Source organism: Halichoeres trimaculatus, unplaced genomic scaffold, assembly GCF_033239565.1.
Source record: "Halichoeres trimaculatus isolate MK-OKI-2021-1 unplaced genomic scaffold, fHalTri1.1 fHalTri1_scaffold_13, whole genome shotgun sequence".
NCBI classification, from domain to species: Eukaryota; Metazoa; Chordata; class Actinopteri; order Labriformes; family Labridae; genus Halichoeres; species Halichoeres trimaculatus.
In genome coordinates this window covers 29209944-29232244 of record NW_027437191.1, presented here as the reverse complement: position 1 = coordinate 29232244, position 22301 = coordinate 29209944, and the positions used below count along the sequence as shown (strand labels likewise).

Below are 22301 nucleotides of genomic sequence, written 5' to 3'. Positions count from 1 at the left end.
AAATCGAAAGGTACCATGTTTAGGTAACTAAATGCATCCTTATGACATTGAGGGAGTGGAAGAGTAGTCTATTTTCCATGCTGGACATGAACACAGCATTGCAAGGTTATATATTGAAAAATGAATAAGTGAAATTGAAAAGAATTTACATTTTATTATTAACCAAATTGATATTTTTTACCACATAAACTCCTAAAAGTACCAAAACTTGGTACCATTGAGTATTGATACCAATTGTCAGGTACTGGAAATCAGTACCGTATTGTTTCAAATGTGAAAGGTACCCATTCCTACTGCCATCCTATTAAACATTATTGGTATACAGGTGTGGAAACATGGCAGTGTCAGTAATTTGCCCTTTTTTTATTTTACAGGTGAGCTGTCCCTGCAGAGGCTCTCAGATTTAGTGTTGGATTTCAACAACACAGTAAAATGTCCTGGAAGCAGCAACAACATCCAGACCAGCATCAGCTTTCAATGTGGGAAAACCATGGTAAGATTTAAGTCAAGTTTTTTTTTTTCCCCTTTCGGGAAATAACGATCTGTAAGTTGATATGTTTTTCTAAGTGGTGGCCTGAAGGACAGAGATTGCAGATCAGGAGGATGAGAAAGAAACCTTGAGCCATAGAAGCCCTGCTTACCTCTTTGAGCCATTAAATGAGATTCAATTTAACTAGGAAAATAGAAAAAAAGAAAAACCTGATGTGTTTCTCTCAGCTGCATCAGGGCCAAAAACTTATGTTTTTTTAAGATATTAAAAGACAGAAACAAAATATATTTAACTGTGAAAGTCATCCATGAGTTTTCTTTTTAGTAACTGTTTCAAACAGTTATGCAATACTGAAATTCAGAGCTGTTTTAAATACTGATGAATTGTGTCACTGTTTGAAGCATGCATTATGTCACATCCTCTCATGAAGCATGACTGCAAAATTTGCAAATCACCAAACAAACGGCAGCGAGACTGAGATATTCAAATGAAAGCACAAGCAGTTTTTGGAAAATAACACAAAGGACTCATTGAAAAATAAAAAGTAGGTTTGTATATGAACACACACACACACACAGATAGCAAACTGGTGTTACCCTGTTAACTGGGGAATTTCAGCTAATGTGTTGAGAACTGTTGAAATAGATAAAGTCCGCACAGCTGCTTCGTTTAGTTATTTATCAAAGGCATATCTGATAAGTAAACTTTGACTTTAAAATAAAAAGGGACTTTTTCTGGTTTCAACAGCTGTTATCACCACTCAACCACAAACCTTCATCTCAGAGCAGTCACTTAAGAGGGTCACTTGTAAAACCAAGACACCGGTGTGATTTTTTTCACTCCAGGAAAAAACATTTGAATTATGTTTAAAACCAGCTAGTTATTCAAGAATCTACTGACGATAAGGACATTTTATTATTTAACCCACTGCATGTGCACATACCTCATCTTTGGATTAAAAGCACAATGCAGAAGTGAGCCACATCCACACTGGATCCATTCAACAACAGTGCTGCTTTGTTGTGAGGGTAGACAGCACAGCTTAGTACAGTATGCTTTAGGTCAAAGACAGCATGTTCCAGTCATGCTGGAAAGATGTGCGCTTTTTAGTCTTATCTTTAATTTTTTAATCTGCCTTAAGGCTGTGGAAACCAACTTCAGGAGCATCTGAATTTATTAGTTTGCTGAAGATGCTTGCTCAGTCTACAACCTTTACCTCTGCCTAGAAGGTTTTTTTTTTGGAGAGTCTGTTTGTTTGTTTGTCTGTGAACAACATAACTCAAAAACTAACAAACAGATTTGGATGAAATTTTCAAGAAATTTTCAAAATAGGATAAGGAAGAAGTGATTAAATTTTGAAGGTTATCTGGATCACCGTCTGGATCTAGGATTTTTTTAAAGGATTCTTTATCATTGTGAGATAGGGCCATTTTCACCATATGTGTATATAACTCTACCATAAATGGTCGGATTGCTTTGCTAAACAATACAAGACAAGGTCACCATAATTTCTGACAGATGTGAAAGAACGATCCAGATCCTGGCAATATTCTGGATACTAAGACCCGGAATATGAAATATGTACTGGGGCAGGTAACATATTATTGTACAAACCTGCAACTAACGCCAAATTGTAGCAGACAGTCTGCTGAAAGAGAGTATAACATTGAAGTAAGACTAAAGTGTTGGTGAAAGTCACAATATGCTTGGTGGAGGTCTGCGCTCTCTGAGTGTTTTTCTAGTTTTATCATTGGCTTATTGGAAAACGTGTTTCAAAACCGAAATTAAGCTGTAGCGGCAACTTTTGCATGTGTATCATCTGTAGTTTTATGCTGAAAAAATGCTTTGATATTTTGTTTGGTCATACATGCATCATGTTATGACAGAGAATTTGATGGAAAAATGAAACTCACCCAAGTCACTTTCATTATTTAATTTTTTATTTGAATATTTTCAAATTAAAGTTAGCCCTGTTTTTTGTTGTGAATGTGTGACAAAGCTTAAATCATAGAGGAGGGGTTTGGTTATAAGAAGCAGCTGCATGCACTCAGCTGCTTTAAATGTCAGCAAATGGAAACATAGAACGGCAATGACAGTCATAGGTACAAATTTGTTGCTTACTTCAGTCAGATGTGTGTGTGTCTGTGAGTGTGTCTGAGGTTTCAGCTGTGGCTGAGTGATGGCTTTGTATCCACACGTGTCATTTCCTGTCAAGCAGCAAAGAGCAGTTTCGTAGACGATAAGTGCTTTGTTTTCAGATTATGAAGTGTGAAGTGGAGAAATGAAAGTGACTTTTATGGAACAAAAATTTGTCTCATGATGAAAAACAGGAGTCATAAAGCAAATTTCAGATAAGCTGATTTCAAAAGTTACCTTTAAAAAAACTTTGCAGCTTATGAGTTGACACTTCTGTTTTTTTGACTACACATCTTTTCCATTTGTTACTCAGTATAAAAAAGGTCCTAAGGTAGAAGTCAAACAAAAGAAGTTTCTTGTTTTGTCTACTCTCTTGAATGTTTAAACAAGTAGTTTGGAGAAGCACTTGAGCAGGCATTGAACCTTCAACCTCTCCAGAAGCAGCATCGTGATGTTTCTCTTTTTTTATTTATCTTGGGAGGAACTGAGACCATATTGCGAGTGATCACGATCTTTAAAAAGCATGAAAACTGCCATCTAAAGCATGAAAACAACAGAAATCAACTTGTTTTTTTGGTTTGAAGTGGGAAGCATCCCTCTCAAACATCTTTAAAGTATATTTTGACACATTTATATATGTACAACAGCCATTGTAAACTGGATATCCACTGACAGTTTTATCTGAAAGCCTCCAGTTCACAGGGTCACTCTAATTAACATAAAACTTACTCATCTTCCTGTTTTTGTTCCCTGCAGGGGACCCCAGAGTTTGTGGCTGTGTCTCAGTGTGTGCATTACTTTGAATGGAAGACCTACACTGCCTGCAAGAAAAACAAATTCAAGCCACACAAAGAGGTAGGTGGTGGTCTGACCACCTAACTGACAAGAAGGGTCAGGAAGGACGGTAACTGATGCTGAGGTGTGTTACATAAGAAACAGAGAAGTGTTAAAGAGGAAATCCTCCTACTGGTCTGGATGTTCAAAGTTTCCTCCTGAAGAAGACGTCAGATATTGTCACAGTGAAACTGTTGGGGTGAGCTCGGTATGGAGCAAATGAAAGAGTGTGTGAAATTAATAAAACACGCTCTTAAAGCTTTGGTTATTCTAAATCAAGGCCTTGCAACACTAATAAAGGAAAATAAGCGGTGTAAATTAAGTCTGTATGAAAAATGTGTGCCTAACCATCTGTTTTCCTTTAAATAATACTCAGTCTACTTCAGTCTAAGCTGCCTCTTCTCTGCTCAGGTGCCCTGCTACGTATTTGACTCAGACGGTAAGAAACATGACCTCAACCCTCTGATCAAACTAAATGACGGCTACCTGGTGGACGATGGTGATGACAGCGTCGACTTCTACATCAACATCTGCAGAAGTCTCAGTGAGTGCAGAAAATGTTGTTAAAGCTGTAGACTTGGACATCTATCAACCGGGATCTTTAAGTTTTGTTTTGTCCTCCTCTCTTCTTCATTCCTTGTCAGACAAACCAGACAAGTTCTGTCCAGAAGGCTCTGCAGCCTGTCTGGTCACCAGTCATGGCTCTTACAACATGGGCTCTCCCACCAAAGGACTGGAGCTGTTGTCTAATGACAGGTATCTGCTAAACAGGGTTCAAAATTCACTTCTTAACTCGATGTCTCTGTTGCTATTCACTGACTCGCCTTTCTGAAATCCAGTTAAACTGTTTCAGAAGTTTATTCAGCTGCTAAGACACACTCGAAAATGTCTGTCTGATTGTAATCCACACTCTAAAATGAGATTATCATTGCCAATATTACAGGTCACAAGTTGTTTCAAAATGCTACTTCTTAGCTTCCTGATCGTGTCGAGCAAGTCTAGGTCTCTGGACAACACCACGCCGGCTGATGAAGTTTAGTAGTGAGAAAAGAGACACGGGAGCCTAACTGTCAGACAGAAAAAGGACAGAAAAAGGACAGAAGAGCAGAAGAAAGATAAACAACAGAGAGATAGAGCACCAGCTATAGGCTAACACAGGGGGCTTAACTGTTTGTGCTAATGTCCATTCCAACCCACAGTCAGCAGTTATTCTGCAGTGGTCTGTTCAAACTTGAGAGTCTATCAATAAAATGAAGAGTGAGGTTACGTTAACTCTGATTGGTAGATGACTGGCAGGACATGACCAGGATTCACTGACGTTACACATTACAGACATGTCTTAGAGCACCAGACTGTAAGGATGGGAATTGATAAGATTTTGTCAATACCGATGCCCTTATCGATTCTGCTTGTCGATCTTATTCTGTATAGATTCTCTTATCAATTCCTGTTGTGAATTTTTTTTGTACAAAAAGTAGCTTTACAAGTTTTCTGTGTCAACAACATTTAATCGAGTTTATAATGTAAGTGAATAAAATGTTACTAAGTCTGAGTCTGGATATTTCTGGGCATAATTATACAGAAACAGGTAAAAATTGCACACAATGTGACGTTGATGAACTGTGTTGTACTATATTAATAATTCAAGTGGGCCATCTAGTGTCTCAAAGTGGTTATAGCAATGGTTTAAGTTGTTTGGAAGCTTTCCGTAGTTATGAAGTCAGCCATGAGCCTTTCATTAGCCTGTTAGCTTTTGACATCTGAAATTCTCAGTATTTTTTACAAAGAGTTGATGTGATATGTTTCTGTGATGACAGTTGCAATTCTGTTCTGAAGCTGAAGTTATACTGATGTTTGCTAACTGCTAGCATATCAATGCAGTTTATCATATGTGTTAGCATCAAGCTTGCACTGTTTAGTTATTTTGGTAAATAAGGTGAATTATACCATTTCGAATGGACTGATTATGAATCCCCTGAGAGAGAGTGATGTACATTTCTTTATGAAGTTAGTTCTTCAGTAAAACTTCAAGCGGAAAATCCTGAATCAGACTTTTCTTTGGGAAATGTTATCTAACCGCTAAGCTAAGATAGCTGCAGCAGACTAGTCAATGTGAAGCTAACGATATCGATGGATTGAAACATTTCTTTTCGATTCTCAACACGAACCGGTTTTCAATTCCCATCCCTACCAGACTGCCAGCTGCGCTTAATATAGACAGCTACTAAGCTACTTACAAACTGACAGTTTTTACTTGTTGTTACATCGACCTACAGATACAGTGGTGCACCAGGCTGCCGATAGCACTACATATAGCCAGCTGCTACGTTTGCTTGCGTACGTCAGCACGTTGTATCCAGTAAAAAGTTGTCTTGAACAAAGAACATTTGTTTTGATCCAATCTCAATTTAATTCCAAAACAAACAAACACCTCGCTAAAAGTATTTTACGGCAGTGTGTGGAGACTCCGGGCCACAAGGTGGCGCTGCAGTCCAATTAAAACAGATCCTCCTCGTAGCATCTTGAAAGGATGGATACAATTTTTTTCAGTCTTTCCTCTCAGAAGTGTAATTGTTTCTTCTTCACTCTTCAGGCTGAGGCTACAGTATGATCTCGCTGGTTCTCCTCGCCCAGACGTCTGCAATGAACACGATCCGGCTGTCACCATCACGTTAATCTGTCCATCGAGCAGACACTCAGTAAGTTTCACTCCTACATCTGGGTCTGTTTGTGTAAACTGCAGAGGATTAGAGAAAATACGGTAACAATCACTCCAGGAAACAAGATAATACAGGTTTGGACAAGATAGATTCCAAGATGATGATTTTGAATGTCCTTTTAGTAGCTGTTTAATACTTGTAAACCTGTATTTGTTGTATTTTTTTAACAGATTTAAGAGTTTAAATCAAATAGCATATTACAGCTTTACTTATTGTCTGTTTTGGCATCTCAGGGAAGCACTCCAAAGATGACAGCAGAGTCAAACTGTCGGTACGAGGTGGAATGGGTGACAGAATACGCGTGTCACAGGGACTACCTGGAGAGCCACACCTGCAAACTGACCAGTGATCAGCACGACCTGTCCATAGACCTCACACCCCTAACTTTGAGCTGTGAGTCTGATCTGTTCTTGAATTCTGTTTAACCTTTTATTTACGAGAACATTTCCTGTTGAGAAATTAATTCTTATAGAGAAGTCACGACCAAAACTGCAGCAAAGAGACTTTCAAACAGGGTGGCAATTTCCTCTGTGGGCGTGAAATGACAAAACTTGTGCTCAAGAGATGCTTTTTCTCGAAATATCCACCATCACACATCTACCCTGCAAGAGTCATTGGGTCATAAACCTCCTTTTTTATCCCTGATAGAGGAAGTAGCCCTGTGAGTAAATCTTTCAAAACGACCTGGTTTTTGTCAACTCATAAATAGAAATAGAAAAATATTTTCCACTCGTTGTGCAATCTAATGTAGGTCAGAGAGTAAAGTCTGAAAAAAAGTGGTTTTGATTTTAAGTTTTTATTTATTTCCTGTTTCAAAAATACAAAAGTGATGATGGGAAAGAATTTGTAGCAGAGGTGGTATCAGAAAACATAACACATAACATTTACTTCTTTGTCATGATCCAGCTCTTTTAAAGGACTAGTTCCATATTTCAAACCTTCTAACCCAGCTAAAAATTACCCAAAAATATCTCTAATATTTATATTACTTTTTTTATTTGACAACTGTCTGGCTATGAGAATATTGCATAAATCTGAAAGATGCCAGCCGACATGGTGAAGAGTTATTTGTCTGTTTTAACCTTTTGATGTTGTGTGATCAGCTTCAGATACACCGTACTATGCGCACACTGGGCCAGAAAACGGGGATGAGAGCTACATCTACTACCTGAACGTGTGTGGAGAGGTCCCCACTCGCGAGTGTGGAGACGAGCAGTACATATCATCCTGCCAGGTGAAGACGACTGGGAGCGTGAACAAAGTGACCGGAAAATACAAGAACCAGACGCTACGGTAATAACATGCGAGCGTGGAGACAAATTGATGTTTTAGTTAGAGGAAATAAAAAGATGGCGTGTTCAGACTCAAAAAAAACCCAAATCAGTCAATGCTGACCCAAAGAAGATAAATTAAGCAGAGAAACGTGGCTAAACAGGTGGTGTTTGATATGAATGTCAGTAGAAGTTGAATATTCTAAATTAGAGTAGTTTCTATATCAAATTGCACATAAGGCGCTAAATGGTGGATTAATGGTGCGGTAACAGAGAAGGAGGAATGAGGGCACTGCAAAAAAATGAAATCTTACTAAATGTTTTGTGTGATTTCAGTGAAAAATGTCTTTTTTGGTGAAATATGAGCCACATTTACTTGACTAGTCTAGAAAAATGTCTAATTTTAAGTTATTTAAAGACAAAAATGAGGTTTGAATTGCTGGAACAAATTAAAAATGCTAGTGGGGGAAGAGAAATGTGCTTGTCAAGACTAGAATAATGTCTTAATACAAGTGCATTTTTCTCACCCCACTGGCAGATTTTTTACTCATTACAAGCAATTCAGACCTCATTTCTGTCTTTGAGTAACTTGAAATAAGACTTTTTCTCTGGACTGGTCGAGAAAATGTGGCTTATATGTAGTCTAAAAAGGCATTTTTATTGGAAATAAAACAAAAACACTTGGTAAGTTTTATTTTATTTCTTCTAGCGGGGAAGACTGTAGCGGTGTGTATCATCAGAGCTAGCAGAGCTTAACAGCACTATTCCTGTGTGTGTGAGTGTGTGTGTGTGTTTGTGTGTGTGTGTGTGTGTGTGTGTGTGTGTGTGTGTGTGTGTGTGTGTGTGTGTGTGTGTGTGTGTGTGTGTGTGTGGGGCAGTCCAAGCATGTGTTCACGTCGCACTTCCCTAACTCTTTGCTGCAATGTGCAATTGCACGCTGGGACACCATTATTTCGTGGTTTGTGGGTGTAATATGTAAGTACAAAGGCGTAATGATGGCAGAACTCTTCTTCATTGTTTTACAGTGATTGCAGTCTGTAAGAGGCTAGAGGAAAGTTATATTTGATCCTGACTAGTGAAAAAGAATAGAAAATACTTCATTTATCCCAGAAGGGAAATTCAGGAGTCACAGCAGCAATGAAGAAAACAAAAGTAGGAAAGTGTATAGAAAGTATAAAAAGGTCTATAAGAAAATGGATGCTGACAGCTTGTCCATCATTGTCCAGTCAGCCAGCCTCCACCTCCACAGGGTCCAGGACTGAGCTTCTTCAGCAGTCTGTTCAGTCTCTGTCTCCTGGATCCTGTCTGCTCACAGCAGGTGAAGCTTCTCCAATGTGGTGTTGGTGTCTGGCGTTAGCTTCGTTAGCCACGTCTGTGAGTAGCATGATGCTACTCTGCCTTCTGGTATTCCTTCTGTTGCTGGGTTAGCACAGCTAGCTCGTCCATCCTATTGGAGATAGATCTTACGTTCCCAATAACGATGGATGGAAGGGCAGGTCGATATCATCAGGAACCAGCACATCGTTCTCACCTCCTTCTCCTCCCCTTGTGGGGAAACATCAGGCCTTGCACCAGTTAGCATTGACATGCTACAGGCTGCTAACAGCTGATTTCACATGTAAACAATGCAGCCATGGTTACATGTAGGATCTCCAGACAAACACAGGAGCAAAAATAGTAAAAATATCACTGAAGACAAAACCAGTTTGGTGTCCACGACCGAAAAATGAACCATACAAAGTAATGACCCACTCTAAATGCAAAAAAACGACAAAAAAAGATGAAAAAACTAAAAGAGACTGCAGTGTCGTCCCACTTTCAAATGGTTCAAATGTCTTGTAGCTGACTCTCTTATCTCACCCAGAGCTTTCTGTTTACTGATTATATGATGGGATGTAATTATTTGTAATTGTGTGCCAGCCCTTGTGATTGAGTCTGCAAACAAATGAGAGGATGGAAAAAGAACATTAATACGTCGTGATGAAGCTATCCAGATCTCTACACTTGTGCTTAACTCTTTCTCCTTCTGGCTCTGCTTCCCTCTGTGCTCATGTGTTTGCCTTTTACGCCTCTTCAGTTATTCCGATGGTGACCTGACCCTGATCTATCCAGACGGCACGAGGTGCTCCAGTGGCTTCCAGAGGATGACCATCATCAACTTTGAGTGCAACGAGACTGCATGTGAGATAAAAGTTACAAGACTCTCAAAAACGACAATTCAGTCACAGATTTATCTGAATCATAACCATTAATTCATCCTCCGCCTTGTTTCCTGCAGCTCACGGTGGGCGAGGGGCTCCAGTTTTTGCCGGGGAGACCGACTGCACCTACTACTTCGACTGGGACACTGCATTCGCCTGCGTCAAGGAGAAGGAGGATCTGCTGTGTCGAGTCAGAGATGAACACAAACATTACGATCTCTCCCCCCTCACTAAATTCCCTGGTGAGTATATTTGAGTTTGTTTTTATTATGTTTGTAGGATATTATGCTCATCAGCAGTCTTCTTTCTTTTTGTCCATGTCTGTTGGTTTAGGGTCAGAGGTCAATGGGAACTGGGAGGCAGTGGATGCTAAGTCTCCACAGCCGGACTCGCGCTACTTCCTGAATGTTTGTCACAAAGTGCTGCAGACGGGAGATGCCGTCGGCTGCCCGGTCAATGCCTCCATCTGTGCCATGGGTAAGAGCTTCTGCAAGTTTGAGTTCCTTGAGACCACATTTTTGACATTTATTCACCAGTTATATGGTTAAAATCAGTTAAGAACACATTTAACCTTCTTGCTATGAATGACATATTCTCATATAACCTCAAACATAAACAGATAAGAACAACAACCGCATCAGCCTGGGCAGCTTCCTCTCATCTCCTCAGAAGACCACGTTAGGAAACGACATCAGGCTGGTGTACACTGAAGGAGACTTCTGCAACAATAAAAAGACAAGGATACAAACTATCCTGACTCTCAAGTGTAAAACAGGTGAGTGAAACCGATTCAATTTTTTACTCATCTGATATTTGTTTGATTTGTTTACAGGCAATTAATTCACACACTTTGTCTGCCTTGCTGTCTTGCAGGAGATTTGGAGAGCGCTCCTATCCTCCGCAGTGTTTCAGACGACGGGTGTGTGTACGAGATGGAGTGGCACACTGCTGCTGCCTGCGTCCTTTCTAAGACGCAAGGAGACAACTGCAAGGTGGAAGACTCTCAGGCTGGTGAGAAAAATGAATGCACAAACCCTCTCAGTCAGTATGTTTGCACGCACCCAAAGAGGAAGCAACATTCTATTGACGATGGCCAACATGGATGCAGCTGTAGCTCCTTATGATTCTCTCTTAGGAAGCTTAGTTAGTGTTTTTGTTACGAGCACAGCAGTCCTGTTTATCATGGCCAGCTACTTCCTCCTCTGGGATTTGCTCGTGCTTGGTAGCTGAGGGTGGGCCAAGACCTAGAGCTGAGACGATGTGATTGTCTCCCGATTCGATTCTTTTACAATTTTTGGGGTGCCAATTTGATTTAAATTGCAATTGTTCAATATTCCTGATTTTTGTGTTTTTTTCTGTTCACTTTTTTTTACACCAGACTAGGTGAGAAGTTGAATAATGATGGTAATGACTACAGACTGTATCTAAAACCATTTTTTCCTGAAAATGAAAACCACATGTGAGTCAGTTTTTAAGATTATTTAGGAGATCTGACATCTCAGTTTTTTTTCAACCCAGCTTATAAACAAAGAATGAAATGAAGCACATGAATTTGAAAAAACTGAGTCCTGCTAAGTCCAACCGCAGTCCTAAACCAATCGTGTATTGATTGAGCTATACTCAGTCCGTTCCCAGTCTGTGTAAACTGTTTAAATGCATATTTATAGTCTGACTATGAGCTCATTGTTTGATTTCTTAAGCTGCATGTAAACATACTTAGTGAGTATTGTTGTAGTGCCATTATTCTGCTGTGATAAAAATGTTTTCAATTTTTTTAAATCAATTTTAAAGGGTGTGCAAGTATACAGGCTTATATTTTTTCTCTTTTTTTTGTTAGACATACTCAAGATTGATTTTAAATCAGATTTTTCATTTTCACATAGGAGAGCTAAGATATCATCTTATTCAAACAATAATAATAATAATAAAAATAATATAATAATAATACCAATACCTTTAAAAACACAATTTCACAAAGTGCTTTGATAACAAAGGAAAATGCAGACAACAAAGCATAGGGAAACAAAAGCAGACCGTAGCCAGAGCAAATGTCACAGAAACCCAGACAATACAAGAACCATGCAACATTAAATTAGACAATTAGGACTGAAATAAAAGCTAAAACATAAACTCAGTTAGAAAAAGGCAGAAGGTTGTAAAGGTGGTTGAAATAAAAAAAACAGGACAGCAAATATGAAAAGATTTTTCAGACAAATGTAACGAGGATGATAGAGATAGTAGCAGTTTTATATTTGTCAGCATTTACCACTACAATTCAAAATCAACAGCAAAAGTGATTTGAATGTGTGTAAAGAAAAAAGAATAAAAAAAAACAAATGTAAAGAATTCTAAGATTGATTTTTTATAATAACAGTGAAAGCACAAACTTTCTACACTTCTACACTGGTAGAAAAAAAGTAGTGATGAAAGTTTGTGTCATGAAAAGAAAAACAGATAATCATCGAGGTACAGTCATGTGCAGCAGGTCTGGATTTGTTTTTCAGTCTTTCGACAGTTGAAAAAAAGCTGATAAACACACCGATCACACCTCTCAGTCATGTGAGACTTGTTGACATCTTGTGTAAATCATTAAAAAGCTCTCTGTGCTGCCATCTAGCTGCTGCTCTGTGATCTGCTCCCTTCTCTCTAACTGTCCTCTTCTCTCCACAGAGTTTTCCTTCGACTTGTCTCCTCTCACCAAAGCCAACGGCGGTTACTACAACCTGACCAGCGGCAGCTACGACTACTACATCAACGTCTGTGGTCCAGTCACAGCTGCCGGCTGCCCTGCGAAGGCTGGAGCGTGCCAGGTGGAGAAGAGGTGAACAATTGACGGATGTTTCTGCTTTTAGGCACAGCTCAGCATTTACTCTTTGGCATATTATTATAGAGGTCAGGTCAATATTTAGCTGCTGTTATTAGACTTTTAATCTGTATTTAAACAGCCCCTATCATAATGAATGTTATCTTAACACTTCACAAAAAACTTCTGGATGACCTGAAGGAAATGTTGACACAAGTCTTCTTCCCTGTGTCGCTTTAGCTCCTGGAGTCTCGGAGAAGCAAACTCCCATCTGTCCTACTACGACGGCCTGATCAAGCTGACCTACAGTAACGGCTCGCAGTACAACAACAGAGAACACACTTTGAGATCCACGCTCATCTCCTTCCTCTGTGACCCAGAAGCTGGAGCTGGAAAACCAGAATTCCAGGTAAAACCTCTCCCTTCCTCTTCCTCTCCATTGTTTGAACTGCTCCTCCTGCTGTGTATTTGTTTACCCGCCCTCACATGCACCAGCTGATTCAAGCTTTTGGATTCAAATTTTAAGTGTTTTTTTTTTTTTTTGACTCCAGGTCGAGGACAACTACACCTACAACTTCCGCTGGTATACGTCCTACGCATGTCATGAGAGGCCTCATGAGTGTTTGGTGACAGATCCACAAACTCTTGATCAGTATGACTTGTCCAGGTGAGATAAAGATGCATTGTATGTTTTGTTTATTGGACAAAAAAAATTGGCAGCAAAAACGAGATTCAGTCCAACCCTCTTCTTTGTTTTTCTCCAGCTTGTCACGCGCCACCTCAAACTGGCAGGTCATGGACATGACTGACACCCAAAACTTGAAGAAGTACTACATCAACATTTGTCGACCAATCAACGCTGTGCCGGGCTGTGACCGCCACGCCTCTGTCTGCCAGACAAAGTACACATCAGGGCAGGTCTGTACGGTTCAGAGGACAGTGTGTAAAACTGAAGAGTGCACAGAAGCACTTTTGTTTATGTCACTCTGAGCTTTTATCCTCTCATCAAACACATAAATAACGTCTTTCTGCCCTCTGTCCTCAGAGCTCGCCTACAGAGGTGGTATCAGTCAGTAACATGGGGATCTCCAAACGAGGACCGATCATCGAGGGCCGGGATCGGCTGCTGCTGGAGTTCTCAGACGGCTCTAGCTGCACGTCAGACGGCAAGGAGCTCACCTACACGACACGCATCCACCTCGAATGCTCCAGAGGGGCTCTGGTGAGTCTGACTCTACAGAGTGATCTGTACAATGTGGTGTAAATGGGTTACATTGACTGTTTTTTATGTATTTGAGAAATGACTCTGTATCCATGCCTGTGCAGTCAATGGGTCCTCGATTCCTGATGTACCAGAACTGTACCGCCAATTTTATTTGGAAGACCAGAGCGGCTTGTGCCATCAAAACAACAAAGAACAATGTGAGTACAACAAGATCAGCTTTATCAGGATATCTGCCGGGTCTTAAAAAGTCTTGAAATGTCTAAAATACAATAATTTGAATTTAAGGCCTTAAAAAGTCTAAAATTCTCTTAAAATCTAATAAAAAAAGTCTATAATATGATTCTGAAAGGTCTTAAAATGTTTGACTTAGACTCGATGTGGTCTCATTTCTTTGCTGATCTACTTCACAACATAGTGGGTTATGGTGGTTTTATCTAATCCAATCCACTTTATTAATATAGCTCATTTTAAAAACAATAAAGTTTACCAAAAAAACAAAGGGGTTAAGATCCTTAAAAAAGTTTTTCGTGTGGTCAACCGTTTTGTATTCTGCTGTAAAAGAGCTGTGAAAAAATTTGAATATTTTGCAAGGAATACCGTGCCTTCAATTTTTCTTCATGTTTTTTGTACTTCTTTTGCCCGTATGGACGGGAAATGGGTCTTAAATTTTATTCATCTTAGTCTTAAAAAAGTCTTAAAAAGTCTTAAGTTTGACCTGTTAAACCTGCAGAGACCCTGTTTATATGCACACCTGTGAGGCCTGGTGGTTTATATGATGAGTGTAACGAGATACTTGGACAAAAAATTGAAAGTTGATGTGTATGTTTCTTCAGAGCTGTTCTGTGGTGGATCCTAACACTGGGTTTGAGTTCAACCTTCAGCTTTTGGCGTCTAAGACTGGATACAGGACTAGAGCAAACGGGAAAGACTTCCTGGTGAGAGATTTGATCATCAAAATATAAGTCATGGAGCATTTTTCCATATGTGTAGTGATTTGAACACATAAAAGCTTCTTCATATATACTTTTCCTCTTTTTATGTTCTCTTAATCATAATCTTAAGACCCTTAACTGCCGAATGAAGAAAAAAATAGTAAAAGAAATTAAATAGAGTAACTGTCGTCTCTCCTCCCCTCCTGAAAGGTGAATATCTGCTCAGACGTCGCAGAATGTGGACAGGGCATGGCCGGCTGTGAGCTGGATGAGGGACACCCGGTCAGTCCGGTGGGAGTGGAGAAGACGCTTCAGTACTCCACTGACGGCCTGCTCAAACTCACATATAAAGGACCTCTTGACACTCCTACCGGTGAGTAAGATGTTGCCAGCAGTTTACTATTTACAGTCATTTGGGATTTTTTCCACAGGAATGATTCATTCAAAATGAAACAAACAATAAAATGTCAGTTTTTGTCAACAACGCCAGGACACATTGATTTTTGTTTGTATTTTTAATTGGACTGATAATAAAGGGATTTTTTTACGTATAGGGCATATTGCAGGTTAACGACAAATGTTAAGAAATTTATTGGTAAATAACTTGTGAATAATATCCTGAAAGAAATTCCTAAATTATTAAACTACAGGGTCTCCTGGAAGCTTTAGTATGTGATTTGTCCTTCTGCGTTAAAAATCGGTCAGTGCCGTGAAACTCTGGATGGTCCTGATGGATGGAGTCAATCGGTCAGTTGTTTGACGGGACAGCAGCGGCGTCAGTCTCACCCAGACCTGGCTCCAGTATCCCATCCTGAACTCCATTCATAGACTTTATAAACTAGACCCCATCGTATCAATCTTCCTTTCGAGAAACTAAGTCCCGCCTTGTCAGCTGCAGGAAACCAATCTGAGCACGAAAGCTAACTCACCCAGTCCAAAAAAGTGGACTTAATGTCCTGTTAAGCTAGTAATTCTGCATCACTCCATCCAAACACATTTTAATCATCTTCATGAATGGTCAAATTAAACAATACTTTGAAGGAAAGACAATACACGCGACTCAAAATGTCCGATCTCACTCATGAGAACCTGTTTTTCACATTGGCTCAAAGCGGAGTAAAGGAATGTGAGTCCCTTTTGTTACGTCAAATGACGCGATGCTGAAAAATAGAGCGTTTTACACAGCTCTACTAAAAACAGCCACTTCTTCCTCTACATTTGTGCCTTTTTTGTTGAATAAAATATAAAATTAATGATTGACGTATTCTACTGCCATCAGACAATGTTTAGTGTTAATCTACAAAAAAATTTCAAACCATATAAAAACGTATGAAGTCAGGTCACTTTTAACACATTTTCATCCATTACTCTGCTTCTTTTTGCCATCAGCCACCCGGGACACCTTCACCATCAACTTTGTCTGCAACTCATCTGCTCACCCCGGCTCTCTGAGAATGGTGCAGGAGGAGTTGAGCACTTTACCTCAGCACGTGGTTCATAACGTCCTCTTTGAGTTCTCCACCGCGTTGGCCTGCATCCCTGCTCCTGTCGACTGCCAGATCATTGGTATACACACTACAAACACACACAACAAACACACACAGCTTTGATTTTTACATGAGTGTTGGGTTAAGTCTAACTGAACTTTTCTGCTTCTGAAGACTCCCATGGTAATGAGTACGACCTGAGTCGCTTGATGCGGGATGCAGACGACAGCCCTTGGATTGCCATCGAGACGGGTGCAGTGAAGTCTCGCAGCTTTTACATCAACGTCTGCAAACCTCTTCCTCCTGTGCCCAACTGTCCAGGTCTGTGTTTGTCTCTGTCACTATTCACCCACTCAAACACACAGTTAAAAACTGGTCAAGACGTAAAGAACACTGAGTGTATATTATTGTACAAACTATAGACCTCACCCAGGATTAGACCAGCTGCCTTACTAGGGGTAAATCCTGGAGCATACGGTCTCGATGTACGAGAAAGGCCGCCCTGGATTCATGGTCACAGATACGCCCCAATGCATTAACTCCATAGATCTTAAACACTGTCAGCAACAGCCCATGACAACAACATGTCAACATAATACCTAATTAATTATGCACAATCGCCACCAACTGGACAGGGGGTCCACTGCAGTGGTGATGGTGATTAATAGATGCTTGTGTGTGACAAAGAAAGTGATGGACTGGATCACTCACCAGTCTCCTAACCCGTCAAAATGATGGAAAACCTTCAGATTTTTCCATCATTGTTAAAAAAATTCTGCCAAAGACGGAGAATAACCGGTAAACATTACCTCTGCTCTGGACTTGGCCGAATCAACCTGAACAGCCCCTCAATTCTTTCCTGTTTTTATCAAACTAACCTCCCTAGCTTTCAGAGAAACATGCTTGTCTTGCCAAATGCCTGGTATATAGGAACCAGACTCATTGAAATAAAACAGACTTTAAACTAAATTGTTGATGCTCCTCTTGTGTTCCCAGTGGGACCTCTGGGTGCTTGTGGTGAGATTGATGGAAAGAGCATAAACCTCGGCTACGTCCAGTCCAGTCCACAGGCTGCGGAGGATGGCTCCATCAGCATCGTGTATCAGAACGGAGATCAGTGCGGTCCCACATCACACTACTCCACACGCATCATCTTCCAGTGCGATGACAACAATGTGAGTATCAGAGCGTCTTCTGTGTCTGTGTCTTGATCTGAAATAATCTTATGCAAGAAAGTGTTTACTTTTGGACAGTCACAAAACACGTGATGATAATCAGCTCTCGCACACACATAAAAGTCGCCTTCATACCAATCTGCTTTCGTTGTTGCTCAGTTTTTTCTTTCTGTTTGTAGGGCTCCCCCATGTTTGACCGTAAAGATGGCTGTGAATATGTCTTCATTTGGAGGACTTTAGAGGCCTGCCCCATCAAGAAGTCCAAAGGTCGAGACGCAGTTTAATACCAGATTAATGATACTGGCATTTTAAAGTGCATCCATGCAATAATTTTGCAGGTTAAAGTGTCAAAATGTAATAAAAATGGATTGTGAAGATATGCGTCTCTTCGATCCTTTCAGGTGTTGACTGTAAGGTTCGTGACCCCAGGAGTGGCTTTGAGTTTAACCTGAACTCTCTGAAGGGTCGAGATTATCAGGTCAGGAATGACAAGTACATCTACCACCTGTCCGTCTGTGAGGGGCTGCAGAGGGGCATCTGCACCCACAAAGACACCGGCATCGAGACCGTCTCCTCTTGCCAGGTGGACGGAGAAAACCACAAGATTGCAGGTAGGAAACTGTCCCCTAAAAAACAAAACTGCACTTTTTCTGCATCATTCTTGAATTAATTTGTTTGATTGTGTGAGCAGGAATGGCAAACCAGGTTCTGAGCTATGTGGATGGCCAGCTCATGCTGAATTACACTGATGGAGAGACCTGTCATAAAATCTACAAAAGAACCACAGAGATCTACTTCACCTGCCAAACGGACAGACATCCGGTGAGTTTTACTCAAAGTAGAGAAGTTTTCATACGTTTTTTTTTTTAAATTTTCAAGTCACGGCTATAAGGTAGAGGATTGGGGCAATAGAAAAAAGAAAAATACTTCCACATTTTTTTTTCTGAAAAAAAGTCAGTTACAAGTTTGAAGTCAGAATTCTTAGAAAAAGACAAGATACTGTCTTTAATCTCAGTATTTTGACTTTTTTCTCAGAGTTCTGGGATTAAAGTCAGAATTCTGAGGAAAAAAAAGTCAGAATTCCAACTTAAATCTCAGAACTCTTACTCTTTTCCTCAAAATTGTGAGATAAGGTCAGTCTGAGGATTCTGAAAAAAAAGTCAGAACTCTGAGAAAAAGTCAAAATTCTGTCCTTGATCTCAATATTTTGACTTCATTCTCAGAATGCTGAATTTAAGTCAGAGTTCTGAGATTAAAGTCAGTTTTCTGAGGAAAAAAGTCAAGATTTAAGAGTCTTTCATTTTAAAATTTGATTTCTCAAAATTCTGAATTTAAAGTTTTAAAGTTAAATTCAGTATTCCGTCTTTTTTCACAATAGTGATATTAAAGTCATAGCTTTAAGATTTAAGTCAGAATTGTTACTTAAATACCAGGATTTTGACTTTTTTCTCAGAATTGTGTGATTCAAGTCAGACTTCTTAAATTAAAGCTGGAATTCTGACTGTAATCTCAGAAAACTTTTTTTTTTTTTTTTAGAAAAAAAAGTGTTAAAACAGGAGAGTTCTTTGCACATCTAATTTAGGAGACAGGTGCGTCGGAGAAAAAAGTCGATTTGAACAAGAAGGTGGACTCCCGCACACTGTCTAACTTGCAAGAAAATCATTTATTTACAACGTTTTGGTCTCAGACCTTGATCAGGCAAACAGTTTAATCAAAGGGCAGGAGGTCTTAAATAAGAGGTGGCAATCGCACCTTTGGCCAATCATCATCATGACGTAACGGTAATGATGTAACGTAATGATGATGATTTGCCACGGGTGGGATTGCCACATCTTATTAAAAACGCCCTACGACGTCCCTTAAATGTTGTGAAATTTATAAAGAAACTTTTGAACACATCTTTACCACTCTCAGGTGTCTTCTACTGTTTGCAGGATGTGTGTTAATTTATCCAGCAGGGGGCAACAATCACTCATCTCACAAGCATGAAGCTAAAGCCAAGTGTGCTGCTCACATTTCTGTTTTTCTGAACTGGTGAAAGAAAGTTAAGCAAAGTTTCTAATCATGTGTTGTGTTTTTTTACTTGTTCAGGGAGTACCAGAGTTTTTGAAGGAGACCCCAGATTGCACCTACATGTTCAGCTGGCCCACCGCTCTGGCCTGTGTCCCGGTCAAAACCTCCAGCTGCACTTACAAGTAAAAACCCTTTACCACCACTTCTGTTCCTCACTTTCTGGTCCTCTTCCTCACTTTTAAACAGTTTTTGTGTTGAGTCTCATTTCTTTTCACTCTTCCCCTTTGGGCATATACAATAGTTAAACAAATCAAACAAAGCATGTCACACGTGATTCTCATATTCTGTTTTATTTTTCGCTCCAGTGACGGTCAGGGCCACTCATATGACCTTTCACCTCTGGCAATGGACTCCAGGAACTGGATTGTGGAGCCCTCCACTGCAGACACTGGGAAACAGTATTACATCAACGTCTGCAGATCACTGGTTCAGCAGGGAGGTCAGTGCAACGCTCCATCACCTCCACTCTTCACCCAGTCAAGCATTCATCAAACTTTGTGTAGTTAAGTTGATAAATGACATTACAAATCTCAACCTGACCTCCTGTTTGCTTCGTTATCAGGCTCATGGAAGTGTCCATCCAGTGCGGCGTCCTGTATGAAGGTTGGGGATGATTACGTGAGTCTGGGCCAGGTGGTGTCTGGTCCAACGTCAGACAGAAACATCTTAAAGCTGCAGTACAGCAGCGGCCAGGCCTGTCCTGACGGACGCCGCAACAGAACCACCATCATCCGCTTCAAGTGCGACAAAGACAAAGTGGTGAGGGACACGCTTCCTCTTCCTCATGCTCTAACTGGAAAGCTTTTGTTACATTGTACATAAAAATGAAACGTTACTAGGGATGCAGATTAAAGGCTAAGAGTGTACAAAGTATGAGTTTTAATTACTGTATTTTTTCCTGTCACCCAGGACTCCAGGCCCACTCTGATCTCTGCCATTGAGGACTGTGTATACTCCTTCCTCTGGTTAACCGCCGCCGCCTGCCCTCTGAACGCCGTCGAGCATGATGACTGTAGAGTCACCAACCCTGCCACAGGTTAGCGCTCCTCTCTGCATATTTTATGTACGCTTTTAATCTCTGTTGCTGATGTGCTTTTATCATTTTGGTGTCCACTGCAGCTGGAAATGTGTCTTTTTGTTGAACAGTCTCTTTGCTATCCCCTCTCTTCTGCAGGTCATTTGTTTGACCTGAACCCTTTGACGATAGAAGGAGGTTACACCGTGTTCGATCATCAGGAACACCAGAAAATGTTTCGCATGAACATCTGTGGAAACATTACTAATATTGGATGCAGCCCTGAAACTGGTACGTTCATTTACCCAGGTATTTTAACCAGCCACAACCATTGACTGTATATAGAGTGGGCAGCGTGGCTTCGCCATTTACTATTGTACAGTTTTGAAGCCAAAAGGGCCCCATCACAGGCGCAGCCATTGGCCGGTGTTGTGCAGCCAGAGGTTATGAAAGCTGCTGTGTGGGTTGTCTGTTGTTTTGTTGGTGTTTACTCATCCATAACTTTAACTGGAGAAGAAGTTGAAGCAGTAATGCATTGTCTTTTATAGATCAGGGGTTTACCTTATTATTTTATTTATCAGACTAAACAGCCTGATGTTATTTATCTTACTTACACGATGAGGTGTCACTTTTGCTTCATGTTCAGGTGTTTACATTTCTCCCCTGCTCCATATTGCACTCAGCAAAGACCTGCTCGGTTTAACAACGCGAGAACACATGCACCCATACACACAGAAAGAGAGCACGCTCCGTGTACTACACAGTCAGAAATAAGTAATGTAAAACTAATCTCTGCCTAGTTTAAAGCACTCCCAGCACCAACTGTATGCCGTCCTGCCGCATGCATCTGTAGCCACCTCCACCTCTGCAGAGCGGTTACGTATGGAGCGTCGTCCTGATGTTTTACGATGACACAATGACGTGGCACCAACTTGGCTCTTTGCCTGTGAAAGTTCTTTGAAAAAACGTGATTTGAACCTTTGCCACCAGCACTGATTGAGCATTGGTGGAAAAGGGGTATGAGAGAATCTGAGTGGAGCCAGGTGACAAAATAATCATTATTTTTTTCTTTCAAGAGTTTAATCACTTCTTGACTCTACCTTCCGACATATTTTACAATCCTCCCCCCAAAAAAACCCACAAGAACAGCAGCTGTCAATCATCATTAAATTTTACGCATTGTTTTCAACCTTTTATCACTAATAGAAATAAAACTTTCATGAAAAAGAGGATCTGAATGCAAGGCACCCAAATAATATCTTCAAATCATCACAACAATCAGATGTGAGAAACATTTATACAAGGTGACTTCATTTTTTAAAGTTTGACCACAGCCCATCTGGAATGACTGGGGAGCTGGATTTTTTTTACTTATACTGCAGCCAGCCACCAGGGGGAGCAGTTTTTGTGGGACCTCATGAGCAACAGTCCATGGTCAAAACAGGGCACCTTTCGCAAAAACCAGAGATACTAAGATCTTTTTTTTTTATGTAACATTTCAAATACCAAACACAGAATTCAAGACCCTCCAGGCTACCTTAATCTGGTGTTTATGTTTTTACAAAGAGAAACAGTGAGTGCTTTCCAAACCTCAAATGATCAGAGGTCACTTGCTTACATCATGAAAACATCAACACACGCACACAGAAACCACTGAGCAGGTGATTCAGATCTGATTTGTTTTCAGACTGTGATACTTAAGCGGAATAATCCTTTAACAAGACAGAACAGCCTTAGTCTTACTTCACATAAAAAGATTGGGAGAACAAGTTTTTCAGATTTCAACCTTGGCGAGGAAATTAGAGTTTCAAGAACTCATTGACTTGTTGTGGTTACTGTTTACTTTGTCAGACGTTGAAACAATTTATGTAACACCGTGAACGTGCTTCACTTATGAAGCGTGGTGAAAGACGTAAAGTTGCATCACTTCCTGAATGAT

General features: G+C 40.3%; 1 protein-coding gene across 1 annotated transcript in view; it reads left to right on the top strand.

Moving 5' to 3' along the window:
* The window catches only part of igf2r (insulin-like growth factor 2 receptor), a 47083-nt gene that overhangs the window by 10026 nt on the left and 14756 nt on the right, over nt 1-22301 (top strand). The window contains exons 3-33 of the mRNA XM_074684725.1: nt 375-493; nt 3383-3481; nt 3872-4004; nt 4105-4216; nt 6054-6159; nt 6414-6573; nt 7284-7473; nt 9529-9632; nt 9730-9894; nt 9986-10129; nt 10272-10427; nt 10526-10663; nt 12323-12473; nt 12696-12864; nt 13007-13122; nt 13220-13373; nt 13501-13677; nt 13782-13877; nt 14514-14615; nt 14823-14985; nt 16002-16178; nt 16274-16420; nt 17096-17274; nt 17454-17541; nt 17676-17885; nt 17966-18096; nt 19366-19469; nt 19653-19786; nt 19910-20106; nt 20257-20383; nt 20522-20653. Of these exons, the coding sequence (XP_074540826.1) occupies nt 375-493; nt 3383-3481; nt 3872-4004; nt 4105-4216; nt 6054-6159; nt 6414-6573; nt 7284-7473; nt 9529-9632; nt 9730-9894; nt 9986-10129; nt 10272-10427; nt 10526-10663; nt 12323-12473; nt 12696-12864; nt 13007-13122; nt 13220-13373; nt 13501-13677; nt 13782-13877; nt 14514-14615; nt 14823-14985; nt 16002-16178; nt 16274-16420; nt 17096-17274; nt 17454-17541; nt 17676-17885; nt 17966-18096; nt 19366-19469; nt 19653-19786; nt 19910-20106; nt 20257-20383; nt 20522-20653 (4380 nt within the window). The remainder of the gene's footprint in view (nt 1-374; nt 494-3382; nt 3482-3871; nt 4005-4104; nt 4217-6053; nt 6160-6413; nt 6574-7283; nt 7474-9528; nt 9633-9729; nt 9895-9985; nt 10130-10271; nt 10428-10525; nt 10664-12322; nt 12474-12695; nt 12865-13006; nt 13123-13219; nt 13374-13500; nt 13678-13781; nt 13878-14513; nt 14616-14822; nt 14986-16001; nt 16179-16273; nt 16421-17095; nt 17275-17453; nt 17542-17675; nt 17886-17965; nt 18097-19365; nt 19470-19652; nt 19787-19909; nt 20107-20256; nt 20384-20521; nt 20654-22301) is intronic.